Source organism: Fimicolochytrium jonesii, assembly GCF_025526975.1.
Source record: "Fimicolochytrium jonesii strain JEL569 chromosome Unknown EV422scaffold_16, whole genome shotgun sequence".
NCBI classification, from domain to species: Eukaryota; Fungi; Chytridiomycota; class Chytridiomycetes; order Spizellomycetales; family Powellomycetaceae; genus Fimicolochytrium; species Fimicolochytrium jonesii.
Genome location: NW_026515683.1, coordinates 162,169 through 176,277, shown reverse-complemented (window position 1 = coordinate 176,277; position 14,109 = coordinate 162,169). Strand labels below are relative to the sequence as shown.

General features: G+C 56.3%; 4 protein-coding genes across 4 annotated transcripts; 2 read left to right on the top strand and 2 right to left on the bottom strand.

The window, feature by feature from the left end:
- Positions 1–92: 92 nt before the first annotated feature.
- EV422DRAFT_97827 (uncharacterized protein) lies at positions 93–1,093 on the bottom strand. The gene is made up of 4 exons (XM_053074558.1): positions 763–1,093; positions 642–673; positions 447–575; positions 93–368 (listed from the first exon to the last, which is right to left on the bottom strand). Exons 1-4 carry the CDS (start codon positions 894–896, stop codon positions 175–177), a joined length of 489 nt encoding a protein of 162 aa, XP_052924440.1. The 5' UTR covers positions 897–1,093; the 3' UTR covers positions 93–174.
- A 198-nt stretch (positions 1,094–1,291) lies between these two features.
- Positions 1,292–2,602, top strand: EV422DRAFT_507231 (uncharacterized protein; the record flags this gene model as incomplete). Its single annotated transcript, XM_053068644.1, has 1 exon — positions 1,292–2,602. One exon carries the CDS (start codon positions 1,292–1,294, stop codon positions 2,600–2,602), a length of 1,311 nt encoding a protein of 436 aa, XP_052924439.1.
- Positions 2,603–9,447: 6,845 nt separating this feature from the next.
- EV422DRAFT_97700 (uncharacterized protein) lies at positions 9,448–13,059 on the top strand. The gene is made up of 5 exons (XM_053074556.1): positions 9,448–10,048; positions 10,124–10,321; positions 10,392–10,580; positions 10,654–11,745; positions 11,818–13,059. The coding sequence occupies exons 1-5, from the start codon at positions 9,698–9,700 to the stop codon at positions 12,988–12,990; spliced, it is 3,003 nt and encodes a 1,000-aa protein (XP_052924438.1). The 5' UTR covers positions 9,448–9,697; the 3' UTR covers positions 12,991–13,059.
- On the bottom strand, positions 13,060–14,096 carry EV422DRAFT_97701 (dehydrase and lipid transport-domain-containing protein). The gene has a single exon (XM_053074557.1). The coding sequence runs from the start codon at positions 13,899–13,901 to the stop codon at positions 13,128–13,130; it is 774 nt and encodes a 257-aa protein (XP_052924437.1). The 5' UTR covers positions 13,902–14,096; the 3' UTR covers positions 13,060–13,127.
- Between the last annotated feature and the right edge of the window lie 13 nt (positions 14,097–14,109).

Here is a 14,109-nt window from a genome sequence, read left to right as displayed (position 1 = left end):
TTGTATCCCATCAGGCAGATATGCTCACCCTTCCCTGTTCGTTTTGCTCCATCGGCTGACTTTTCGAATCGTGACAACCTTGACTGCTGATGCACAGCGGGGGCTAAATAACTCTTGCAATGCAGCAAGCCACTATGCACCGTTCAGATGCAATCTTCCTACTTGCGTCTCATTTCACGGCGCACCATCCACCCCCTCAGGCGCCCGCCCCACAGCCTCCAACGCCCGGTCGACGAATTCCCTAAAAACCTCACTGTTCTGCAACGCAGCTTCATATGCTTTCTGCGGGTTCTGTGTACCATCGAGTTCAGTGAGGATGCGTTGCAGTTCTGTGGAAGTTACAAGCATCCGGACGTGGTCGGAGTGTTCTGTTGCACGAGCATAGGCAAAGTCAGGTAAAGCATTGAACGATGTTTTGAGTCATGGGGCGGCGTCGACTCCCATACCTAGACCTGCCAGTTGCTCGTCACTAAGTTTGGTCTCATCGTCTTCAACATTAATGTTCGATTTTGCAGCAGTTGTTGTAGCAGGTGTGGAAAGCTCCGGGGTAGGTGAACTCGGCGCACATGGTGTTTCTGAACAAGAGAGAATATCAGATAACATTGGGCGATTGCCCCAAAAAGTTTCAAAGTGGGACAAACCTCTATGCGTCTTATAGCAGACCAACGAGCAGCTAAGAAAGGAGGTAAAGATATATGTTTCAAAACCAACACAAGGCGCATGTCGAGGCCATTTTCGAAAACTGAGCACCAGAGAACTCACTATGGGGCTTTGCAAGTCGGACACTTGTATTTGAAAGGCTCCACTTTGCACACAGCGCAGAGCTTCGCTGGTGCCGATGCGACTGGGGCGTTCCTGTGACCTTTCGTCCTCGTGTGCGGTGTGTGGGTGGTCATGTCGTTCTATGGCCGTCGAATCGGGGTTGAGACTGTCGGTGGCAACGGGGCCCTAGAGAAATACTGTGCACTGTGGATGACGTCGAATCCCTGGAAGGCAAAGAAAGCATCGGCGGTCAGATCGGCGGTGGGCACTGATTGATATCCAGGCTTTTGAAAACCTTTCGAGCAAAAGTCGCCGAGGACCCGCCCATGTCGACCAACTTGCACTCTGAATCAGACTCTGATTGAGGACGGCAACTGGGACAGCGCAACTACAGTTTCCCCACCTGCCATGCGGTAGACGCATTAGACAGGCAGACAGAGGGCTTCTCCGTCATCCCGCCGAGGCCGCCACGAACGAAACACTCCCACCGGACAGCACTCTCTCGCCGCCCCGGACAAGGTCCGTCGAAATGCTCACCAAACCCCTGACCCTCAACATTGTTCTGCACACCACCACCACCATAAACCCCTCAAACCGCCTTCCAGCCCCGGTCTCATTCACCCTCACCATTCCCACTCCTGCCACAACAGCCGTCGCTGACCTCCCCCAACTTTGCGCCTCATGGAAAGCCGACGGGGAAACAGATATCGGAAAAGGGACGCAAGGAGACAGAGAGGGCGAAACGATACGGGTGTGGAACAGCCATGGCAGTGTTGTGTTGGGGATGTATATGGTGGGGGAGGCTTTTGGGGATGGTGAGGTTGTATATGTTGGCGGTGGTGGGGTGGAGGATGGGTTAGGGCGTGGTGCCAACGGTTCTCAAACGCCGCAAACGAATAAACATAGGAGCGTGGAGCGCAAGCGAAAGCGAAATGCCGCCGATGACGATAGCGATACCGGCCCAACGATTGGTGTCTCGAATGGAACGAACAGAAGAAAGAGACGAGGGAGGAAGGGGTCGCGGGAGACCCGGCTGGGAAGGGATGCTCCGCCGAGAAGGGATAATGGGACGCCAGGTTCACGAGAAGTGAGTGAGGAGAGCCGAGTTGAGGGTCGTAAACGAAAGCGCAACCACGGGTCGAATGAGGAGTGCACAGGAACTACGACCGTGATGCAGGAACCGGCTCCCACTTCCAATAGTCGGCAGATGAAGAAACAAAAGCAGACCGCCGCGATGCCATCGAATGCAGTCATCAGCGAACCGACTCCATTCGCACTCAGCAGTCCAATGTCTGTCACGGACGTCGTGGGAGTCCAGAAGAAGAAAAAAGCGAATAGAAGAGGCGCCAAACGCAAAAAAGGGAATACCAGCCTACCAATCCTCAGTAACATCCAACCCGAAACCATGCCGGCGGACAGTTCCCGGTTTATTCAGCCCTTGCCTTCGGTCTTGAATGCCTTCCAACCCCTCACACCAACCCGCTCCCGCTCCCCAAGCACCGTCTCCTCGCCCACCACTTCAAGTCTCATCGACGATTTTGACGAGCCACCAACCCCACCCTCCCCATCCATACCCGACACGACCCTCTTCCACCTCCCAACCGCCTCCCAAGACACAGCCATGCTCGACAACCAACTTTCCCTTCGCACGTATTTGGACACCGGGGAGGTGGGGGACGGGGAGGTGTCGTCGCAGGAGGAACGCGGACTGGCTTTTGAGATGGAGGGGTTGTTGGGTATGGGTGTTAACTTGCCTGTGCTGACAAAGGAAAGGGGACAGGTGGAGACGATTGGGAGGGGTAGGCCGGAAAAAGGGAGGGATGTGTGGATGCCGTGGTGAGGTGGGGAGGCGTAAGGTTTGAATAATGTAGTGTAGAGTAGTTTTAGATGGTGGAGGACGGTAGATCGGCGATACGAGCGAGTGATAGACACCCGCTACAAGCCCCACCGACCGTTTTTTTTTTGGAAAACCCATATCTTTCATGATATTCTCATTTTTGACGAATAAATTATACAGTATACACACTTCCGAAGTGAAAAAAAGATCCCATCCCTCCCTACGACCCCCCTCCCAAACCTCAAAACCCCCCCTCCTCCTCCTCCTCCTCCCCACCCTCATCAAACGACAACACCCCATCATCCGAAAACTCAATCGGGGACTCGTCATCATCATCCTCCCCCCCATCCTCTTTCGTATCCACCGTCCTCGTGACCCGAAAGATGGGTCCGATGTCGTCCTCGTCGTCGGTGTGCCCTTCCCCGAAATTCGCGAGGTCTTCTGAGATGTCGAGGTCTTCTGACACGATGTCGGATATGGGGTCGGAGTCTTCGATGAGGTCGGTTGGGGTTGTGGGTTGTGCGGGCGCGGCGGGGGACTGGGGTGACAGGTGTGTGAGAGTGGCTGTGGGGTGGGGAGCGGGGGTGGGTGCCGGGACTGGCGTTAGGGAGGTGGATGCTGGTGGGGGTGGGGTAGCCGTTGGGTTCAGATGTGTGGATGGCACATCGGAGACGGTGGGGAGCGACTGCGGGGTGGGGTTGGGGTCCTCGACGACGGGGCTTGATGTGGGGATGGGTGCTGCGGCCGTGGGGATTGTGGACGCGTTTGAGGTCGTCATCGGAGCTCCTGATGAAGACGTGGGGGTGGGAAGGGTCGGTGCGAGCGAAGGTAGGTGTTTTGCGCCAGGGGTGAGAGAGACTACAGGTGGGAGGGAGGAAGGTCCGGGGGCGGCGGTCGTGCTCTGGGATCCCAACGAGGAAGTACTCGGTATCGCTGATGCTAATACCGGGGCCTGTTTCGCAGCGGCGGGGATAGGTGCTACCGCATGGGATGCCAGCGGTGCGAGCGATGGTGTAGCCGCAGAAATGTCTGATGCTATCAAAGCTGGCGATTTCGCAGCCCCGAGTTGGGTTGGCGGCAAGGCAGAAGACGACACTGGCGCGGTCGTGCTGAGGGATGCCAGCGGTGTAAGCGACGACGAGACAGCCGGAATAGCTGATGCCAGCAGGGTCGGTTGTTTTGCATCTCCATCCGCAACGAGTCCCGTTGGTGCAGATGACCCCGCCGTGGTGCCGCTGCGAGATCCCAGCAGCGTCGGTTGTTTCGCATCCCCACCATCGACTCCCACCGCCGGCGTAACCGACATTCCGCCCGACACCACATTCGAGCTCAACGGCGCAAGAGCCGTCGGAGCCCCCAGCTTGGACATCATCCCACCCAACGGCGGCAATCCACCCAGTTTCGTCAGCGACGACGGACCCGCGGTCGCCTCCTCACCACCCTCCTTTATTTTCTTCTCCACTTTCACATCCTTTCCAACGTCCGCAAGCGGCGCTCGTACGACATCATAGTCACCCTCATCGTCGCTAAACCCGCCCAGAATGTCATCGTCATCTCTCATCCCCCCTGAGCCCCCCAACGCCACCCTGCCCGCGCCCTCTTTCCCGATCTTCACATCATCTACAGCTTTCCCGTCCGTCCCTGCCCCCCCATTCACATAATTCTCCTCATCCCCACTAAACCCCTCCAACTCCTCAACCACCTCCTCCACAATCTCCTCCTCCACCTCATCCCCATCAAGACCAAGCGCAGAAACAGGCGCAGGCGTCGTCGCCGACACGACCGGCGCAACCGTATGCGGGCTTAGATTCCCCAGGGGTTGGTGGGTGGTGCTTGGGGAGACATCCACGGACATCGGGACGCGAGGGGTTGGGGGCAGCGGGGCGAGGGTGCTCGATGTGGGTGGGGGTGTGAAGGTTGCTGGAAGAGTCTCGGGGGCGGTTGTGGGCGGGGTGGTGAGCATGGAGAGGACGGCTGCAGTGTCGTCGAATTCGTCGGCGTCGTCGGCGTCGAAGGAGAGGTCGATGGAGGCTGAGGAGTCGACGTTGACGGGGGAGCTATGCTCGTTGGGGGAGGAGTCTGGGCCGGCGAGGGGTGCTGGAGTGGTCCAGGCGGAGTGCGGTTTGGATGTCGGAGGAGGAGCGATGAGCGTTGTTGGCTCCGAGACCGGCTTGCCCAGAGCGGGGGTAGATCCCGGTGTGAATGTCGGCGCTGGTGCTGGTGTGCCCCAAGCGGAGTGCGGCGCGTTTGCGGGCGAAAGGGTGTGGCTAGTGGTAGATTCCGTAGCCGATTTGTCCGGTGTGGAGCTAGGCTCCTGTGCTGATGCGGACAATTGCGCCGGTGCTGGAGCGGCCCAAGCCCTGTGCGACTTGTCTGTCGTAAAAGACTCATTTTCGATGGCCGGCTCAGCAATCGATTTGTCCAGCGTAGACGGCGGGGCTGTTGGGCTGCGGAGCGAAGCAGCACTGAATGCGGGTGGGACAGGTAGCGATGCGCCCCAAGCTGGCTTCTGCGCTGCGGAAGGAACAGATACGGCAGCAGGGTTAACTTTTAAACCATCAGCCGTGCTGATGGCAGATGTGGAGGTAAGCAGTGGGGCAGTCCCAGCTAGCTTTTGTGCTATTGGTACTGGTGTATCGGCGGGGATGACTGCCACGGTTCTCGGGGCGTCAATGATAGATGCGGCGGCAGACAGTGGAGCACCCCAAGCAGGCTTCTCTGTCACGGGGAGAAGCGTGGTCGGTTTGGAAGTAATCGGCAAGAGGGCGTTTGTAGTGGAGGTCGACGGACTGAACAGCGGTGCCAACGGAGGAACCGTTGGAGGTTTGGAGGTGATTGGAACGACGGTATTGGTTACGCTTGTGATAGGCGCCGCTGGGATGGGCAAAGGGGCGTTCAAAGCTGATTTCTCTGTTACCGGAGGAGCCTCGATGGCTTGCGAGCTAGATGTGCCAGCAACAGTTGTGTTTGTGAGGACGGCGGTTGGAGCAGACTGTTGAGCACCCATAGCTAATCTCTCCGTTGATGGAGGAGCTGCAGCTTTGGGGTTGCCAGTGAGAGCATTGGTTGTGCTGCCGGTCAGCGCACCCCAGGCCGGCTTCTCTGCAGGCGCTGTGATCGTGGAAGCCGTGGGAAGAGCATTTGCCGTGCTGGTGGTGGATGTTGGTGGGATGGACAAAGAAGCCCCCCAAACTGGGATCTTGGATACGGACGATGGAGCGATCGTTTCAGAGTTCTTGATATCTGCTGGTTTGCGGCTAAGATGGCAGAAGATAGCGTCTCTTGAGTTATCGTCTAGGTCGTCACCCTGCTCATCTTCGTCCAGGTTTAAATCTCGGATTTCAGCCTCGATCCCGACGCTCTCAACATCATCCTCATCGATCTCGCCGCCGCTACCCGCGTTGTCGCCGTGCTCTGCGAGCTCGGACGTAGCGCCCTTTGCCGCGCCAGTAGCGTTCAATCCCGCATCTGGCAAAGGACCCTCTTCTTGCTCAAACTCAAAACTCCCCAAGTCATCATCGTCCATCTCGTCATCGCTATCCGCGTCCTCATCCTCTTTCGCTGCCGGCTTGGGCTCAGCAACCTTTACATCGCTGTTCAGCTTCGACTGCGCATGTCCTGCATCTAGCAACGGAGCCTCCTCCTGCTCAGACTCGAAACTCCCCAAGTCATAATCATCGATCCCGTTACCGCTTGCCGCCTTGTCATCTTGTTTCGTGGCCGGGTCGGCCAAGGTCTTCCTCTCTGCTTCGCCTGCCCCAGGCTTGAAGAAATCTCCATCTTCCTCAACACTGCCAACACTCCCGAAATCTACTTCGTCAATGCTCACGTCCTCATCCTCTTCCTTAGGATCCTCCATCTCATTCGTTGGCTTCACAACTACTTTTTCCGCATCGACTTGTTTGCTTGTTGCTCCCTTTTCCTGTCCGCCTCCAAAGCTCTCTATGGCATTGTCGTCCATCTCATCAAAGCTTTCGTCGTCGAGTGCTACTGGCTTCGCCAAAGCGCCCTTCCCGCCACCTGCCGATTGCGTAGTTGCTTTTCCAGTATCTTGCTTCAGCAGACCCTTGTTCTCCACGATGCTTCCCAAACTCTCTCCGAGATCCTCGTCCATCTCATCAGAGCTGTCTTCCTCCCGCACCGTTGCGTTAGCCAACGCATTGCGGATGTCACTTGCGGAATTAGCCCTCCCTCTTGCAGCATCCGGCTTCGACAAGTCCTTTCGCTCAATACTTCCAAACATCCTCCCGCTTCCCAAGTCCGCGCTCCCACTCACACTCAGGTTAACATCCGTCGATGCGTCCCTTTCTGCAGCGTCGTCCTCAAGGAGCTTGGCCAGCTGCCCACTATCCCACACCCTCCCCAATTCCTCCGACGATGCCGTAGCGTAGATGTTCTTCTCCTCTTTCGATGACACCGATATTCTCCGCCTGCGAACCTCTTCATTGTCGTTGCGACTGGTAGCAATCGGTCTACCGCCGGACAGTGGAACGGCCGTGGGAAAGGAAGGCGGGATTTTTTTTCCGGCGCTGCTAAATGCAGGGCTGGGACTAGACATCAGGGGGACGCTGAAGGACGTGCGTCTCAGGCCTGGAAGCGGGAGTTCTTCGTCGCTCCATTCGAGTTCCTCTTCGTCTTCGTCTTCCTCCTCCTCCTGTGCGTCTTCTTCATGATCCGACTGGGCGTCTGCGCCATCGTCATCAATGTGGTCGCCGTCGTCGATACCAGCATCGCGATCATTTATGAAGTTCTCATCATCTTCATCATACATGACCGGCGCCTCTCCTTTCTTCGTTAGTTTGGCCTCATCTTCGTCATCTTCCTCATTTGCCTCGGACTTGTCTACCTTCGCAGTAACTGAAGGAGCGTCTTCGTCATCGTTATCAGATTCAAATTCTTCGGAAATGGACTCTTCGATGTCTTCTGAGATGTCATAGTCATCTTCCTCTTGTTCGAGGGACTTTGCAGTTGAGGGAATTGGCGCTTCCGCTCTTAGCGGCGGCAACTGTGACGCGGCTGAGAGTGGTTGGACAACTTTCAGCGCTGGCAGTTGCGACAGAGCGGCAGGCTCCGAAGACGGTTTCGGTAGCGAGGTCAGGGTCTGTGATGTTTGGAGAGGCGCCTCCGCTGAGGCACTTTGAGGTGCAGGGCGGGAGTCCTTATGCTCCTCCTTATTCTCCGAAGCCTCTACGCCGAAGACCAGCCCGTCATCATCATCCGATTTGTCCCAATCATTTTCCTCTGTCGCATCGCCGAACGATTTCTGCAAGCCGCCAGGACGTATCAGAGAGTTTGTCCTGCAATGGGCATCTGTTCAAACGCGAAACACACCTGAAGGTCGTAAACGTATCCAGGATCCCCCGGTTTCACTAGGTTCTTCACGAAAACTGTGTCCATCTCATTCTTCACCGCATTGAGTTCCGCATCACTATATTAGATCTCTTGTCAGTTTCCCCGCTCTCGATGTCTGGCAGTACATCCCCCGGAATAAAAAACCTACCCAAGCTTGTTCAAGTCCCGCTCGCCATCGATCACCACTTCTTTTTCAGGTCTCGCGCCCGCAACCTTCTGGATGCCCAGATCGCCCGTCTTCCGCACATCAGGGGTCGGAAGAGTCTTGGCATCAAGTGGCCTCAAAGCAGGCTCGGTCTCCGATGCTGACGGTTGCAAAGCGCTCAGCCGCGGTTTCAACGACGGTAGTGCACCCAAAAGTGAGTTGCCGCCGGAAGGAGCGGCTCGTAAAGTTTCCGATTTCAACCATGAAGGGACGTCATGATCCCTTTCCGCACTCTTCTCTTCGGTTGCTTCCGATGCCGAGGATTTCGCGGGTAATTTTGGAGCGAGGGGATTCGCCGTCACCTTCCTTGACTCTGAAAGGCTTTGAAGCTCCTCTCTGGATACCTGCCGTGCCACCGGCGTATTGGAGGACGCCCCGTGGCCAAGGTGAGTGATTTTGCGCTCATCATCGAACGACAGCTGTTTTGGCAGCAGTCTTGGGGATGCAGTAGGTGATGGGGAACCTTGGGATCCTCCGCTGACTGCCTTGAGTGCAGGGTTGGCTTTCAATGGCTGATGCTTGTCGAGCTGTCGCTGTTTCTCCGATTGTTGATACTGGATGTACTCCTTACATGCCAGCTTCACCATCCGCTCCAGCTAGGACACATTGTGGAGGAGAGATCAGCCCTTCTCTCCGTCGTTTCAAATGTCTTCATCTATTTGATCTCACGCTCCACCCACCTGTTTCTGACTGACAGGCTTCAGATAGGCGGCATGTCGAATTCGCATGACGCGCGTGAGGTCCGCGCTGTCGAATTTGCCCCCCTCCCAGTCGACGTTGCGGATCGGCATACTCCGCCGCCGCACCTTCTGCGTCTTGTCCCCATCCTCGCCCACATCCTCCGCCGTGTAGAATAGGATCAGCTTCGGCTGATCGTAGCGCAATGCCAACTTGGTCGGTTTGATAACGATGCTCGGTGTGCTGGCATGCACTCCGGTTGCCGATGCTGTTATTGAGAGTTTGGGGGATGGTGCCGGTTTGGGCGGGGTCAAAATGTCGGAGAGGGAGGATGGGCTGGACTTGATATCCTTGGTGAGGAAGCTGGGGATTGGTAGTGGCGGTCCTACTCTCATGATGATGCTTTAGCTTCGCACCTGTGGAAATCTCTGAAAACGTTCCTGAAGGTGAGGCAGTGGATAGTCCAGCCGACCGTTGACCAGGTTTGATAAGGTATCGAATACGTCGGAGGGAAGATAAAGATGGACGGCTAGGTATATAAGGGCTGGTGATATCAAAGGCCTTTTGCCAATAAAGCTTGCCCGCACCCGGGCCAACGCCTTCGAAAACAAGCCCACGTAGAAACGAATTAAGCGTGCCTTAAGCGCCCCTTTTGACAGTGGGGCATTTCCCAACGGCGCTGCCGTCATTGCAACGGTAGATGTAGCTGCGGTAGATGCCGCCCATCCTAGACACTCCCTCAACTGATACATTCTTGGCAGGCGCTCCGTGACATATAAAAAGCACTTCGGGGCTGGTCAAGCTAACCCTCGCCTGAACCTCCGAATACAGAGGTCATACATACAAGCGCCACATCCCTTGAGATGTCGTCAGCAATCCTCGCCCTCCCGCGTACGATCCCCAAATCCCCCTCCGCATCAATCCTCCCACCACCCCAACCCCCCAAACGCCGAGAAAGCCGACGCCGCTCCAGCATCAAGCCCATGCAACGAAGCACAGGGAGCTATGCAGGATCAAAGACCGCCGAGGTCCCCAAGACCGGGATGATTGATGAGTTTCTGGAAAAGGCATTGGCGGAAGACACGTTGCTTTATGTGCCGGAGAACTATGTGCGCACGGGCGTGACGGTGTCGGATAGGTGTTTGCAGACGCAGCCGGTGCCGGAGCCTGAGAATTTTAGGGATGTTGAGAAGACTTGTTTTTCGTTTCGGAAGGTGTGTACACCTTTTCGGTTGCTTGATGTACGGTTCTCAACTGCTAGTGGTAATTCATTGTATCTTGAAATGCAGGACTTGGAGACTATTCATCAGATGCTGAAAGCCAATCAGCTTCACAACGTCCATATCGCAACCAACAAAACTTTAGACACAGCCCGGCACCATTTGGCGGAGATGGAAGAGGCGTACATAAAACTCATGAAGGAAACACGGCGAACATGTCGGGCGCAACTGAAGACCGCTCTGGCACGGATTGTGAAGTCTCAAATCGTAAGAACACACCATTCGCATTGTCATTATCGTACTCCGACTCACAATCGCATCCACCTGTGCGGGACAGGAATACAACGCAACTGTGCAAAGAGACTTGGAGCGAACATTTGAGCCCGAGCTTCGCCAATTGGAAGATATAGAGAGGAAGGCGGAAGACGAGATGCGGGATCTCATAAACGAGGAGGAGCAGCTGGGATACCAGTATACGAGGATCACGCTCGGGTTGTTGAACAAAGGGATTCTGGGCGATAAGGAGGTAAGATCCAGCATGCACTCTTCGTACTCATCAGATCTTGTAGCGGTGCTTACTTTCATACCTGCACACACAGCGTGCGCTCGTGGGACACATGTCGGACAGAAACGCCGACCTAGTAACCCGCTACCAACAGCACCTCTCCGAACTCGACGACCGGATCTTCAACCTCCGCGGGCAACTCGCCGAACTCGATGAGACCGACGACGTGCGCGTAGGCGACGGGGTCCGGCGGCCCAACACGCAACAGGACCGGTACGGCCTCACCGCGTCCGACTCCACCGCCGTCCGCAAGCGGCAAATGTCAATTGAAAGCGACGCGTCCGCCAACCAGAGTAGATTCACGGCGAACTTGGTGAGCAAACGGCCGTCGATTGCCGTGTCGAGGAGGGAGAGTGTCGTGAGCGGGTCACGGCCGTTGAGCTCGATGCAGTTTCAGCAGCCTGCCAGTTCGGAGATGTCTAGGAAGGGGTCGTTTGTGACGTGGGGAGGGGGACAAGCGCCGATGCCGCCGATGGGAACGATACAGCCGGGGTCGTTGCAAGCACAGACGAGGCCTCAGTCCAGTAAACGGCCGATGCCGCTGGGGACGCATCCGCGGCCGAGCTATATGAGTGACTTTAGCGCACCGTCTGAGCGTCCGTCGCGGCTGTTTTCGGCTCGTGATGACCGGCGGGAGGAGGAGGGCGAGGAGGTGAATGGGGAGACGCTGGATGCGGGTGAACAGGCGCTTTACGAAAACCATGTCGCAAACTGCGCGGGTAGACTTGAAGATCTAGAAGCTGCCCACGAGGATGAGATCGCCGCTCTCACGTCGTCTCGGAATGAGATGCTGGAAGACTTCAAGCGGCGCGTGATGGCGATTGAAACGTTTCATGATCAGGCACGGTTGTCGGCGGTGGTACAGCGTCAAGTGCAGGTGCTTAAACTAGCGCTGAAACACAAGCAGCGACGGCCACCGGTTGATAAGAATCACACTGTGTACATTGGAGGATTAACGTATGAGATGCTGCTGGTCGAGCAGCAGAGAGAAAGGGAAGCTGAGGAAAAGCGACAGAGACAGGAGGAGGAGGAGCGCAGGATCCGGGAGGAGGAAGAGGAGAGAGAGCGGTTGGAGCAAGTGAGGAGGGCGGAGATTGAAGCTGAGGCGGCGAGAGTGTTGGCCCAGGTAACCTTCCATTTCCTTACGGTTGGCCATCCGGAGCTTCGAAGTGACCAAGTCATTCCTACTTGTTCGTAGGAACGTGCATTGGCGCAAGCCGCAGAAGCAATGAACGCCCATTCGCAAGCCTCGAACACCGCAATCAACGAAAGCACCACGGGCCGGGCCACTCCATCTTCCCAAACCACCCGTCATAGTCGTACTCAGTTGCTGAGCGCAAAAGAGCACCAGGCACAACATCCGCGCCGCCGCGGTCGTGTTCGACATGGTTTGACGTTCGAACCTACGCTCTTGTCGACGAATCATGAGGATGAGGAAGGGGACTACCAAGGACGACACTCTCCGGTGAACGATGACGTACAGCTGATCGGGTCTCACATGGAACCTCTTTCAATGCGAAAGAAACCCTTAGCTGCTGCACACCGAACGGAACTTGCTGCACCGAAACTTTCATCACGACAACCCTCGGTAAGGATAAAGAAGGTGGCGGTGACAGTCATCCCTACAGCCAACGACGATAAGCCGAACAAACATACAAATACCTCCGTTGAGCGATGGGAGCAGTCTTACGCGCATGTTGCACCGCCGCAACCTAATGCAGACCCGCATGCGGCCGACGCTCTTGAGCCGAACGTACGGTACGTTCATATGCACGATCCCAAGGACGCAGGAAGCGGCGCAGACCAGGACCCGCACGAGACAGGTGCCCCATCGCAGAGCCTGAGCGAGATGCAGTGTGGGAGCTTATCAGATTCTGGGATACCCACGACAGTTCCCGCACAGATGGGTCCATCCCCGTCATCACCTCTGCCAACCGCAGCCGACGGCGAGGAGTCCGTGATAGGTATCACGCTGCAGCAGAAACCTGACGCTCTAGTGCAAGCCCTACCGCGACCGACATACCGCGACGCCGCAGTACAAAAGTACTACAAGCTGCTGGATCCTCGTCTCCGAGAAAGCCTGTCCAGTCAACTCAGCAGCACGTCCCTGCGAAGCCAGAAGTCCGCTACCTCTCTGCAGAATCCCGACCTTTCCCGCCTTCCCTCTGCATCGGTATTGCGTCCATTGGAGTCGCCACCGCGCACGCCACCCGCTCGCATTTGGTCTTCTCATGGTCCGTTGGCGCCGCTGACGAGGGCGGAGGAGGCACTGTTGCAGGCTATGAGCATACGACCGTGGAGTGCGCCGGAAGAGGAGTTGATGGCCTCGATAGGAGAGGCCGCGGGTTCGAAGAGAGTGCGTCGTCGCTAGGAATTAGATTGACATAGAGGTAGACCTTTGTTCGGAGATAGCGGCTCTATAGTTCTATTCTACGGGAGTTGTCTCGTACGCCATAAGTTGCAATGCTACTCTCCTCCCATTCGTTATGTACTCCCAAGCTAGCTACTCTATCCAAGTCCCGTTTCGCGTCCATTGACGATTCTTCCACTCCCACCAGCAGGCCCATAGACCTCCGCGGCCCGCTTTTCGAACGCGCCAACCATGCTCTTGCTGACTTCGGTAAAGAAGACGTTGGAAAGCTGTGCGTACAACGGGTTGGCGAATTGGAAAGATATCGAAAAATCTACCGCGCATGGAGATGTGTCGTACGGCGATGTCCCCCCGCCAGTTGTATTAGAAGGTGGTGCTGGACGTACAGGACTGAAGTTCCATGTTGTTACAAGATGCTTGAATAGCGTCGATTTTTGAGCTGTTGCCTGTAGAAGCGCAAGCAGGAGTTGACGATGAGAACTCCGGAGACCTTCCTCACCTAACAAACCTGAACTTACAGTCACGCTCCTCCCCGTTTGGCACTCCACCAGACTTGTATACCGCTCACTCATAGCTCCAAATCCGACCCCCAACTCGGCCCTCATCACCTTCCCTTCTCCACTCTCCCTACTACTCAACACGGTGCTGTTATTGCACCATGGCACAAACTCGCTATATTTGTCGACATCGGCGACGATTTCGTACAGTTGGTGTGGCGAGTAGGGGAGGATATGCCTTTGCTGATGGCTTTTGGGTGGTGTCGGGGCCGAAGGGAGAATATTGGGAAGGGAGAAGAAAGGACGGGCGGCTGGTGGGTGGTGGGCAGGTCGGGGTCGGGGTTGGAGGTGATGGGAAAGGGTTTGTCCGCGCCGTGCGAGGCGAACAGGCATCAGAACAGGCATGGCGGACATCTTTGCTGAGGCGGAGTTTCGTCTATCGGACGTTGGGACTTGAGGGTTGACCGGTCGAGTGGCCCAAAGACGCTCTGTCCTTTCCTTCGAAGAGGAAACTCACTTCACACCGTTGCGGGTTGCAACCAAAGTTGGCAGAAGGGGGTCCCTGCGAGACGAATTCAGAGTGCAGTTCGGGAGGAACGAAGGCGCGTCGAACTGCGTGAAC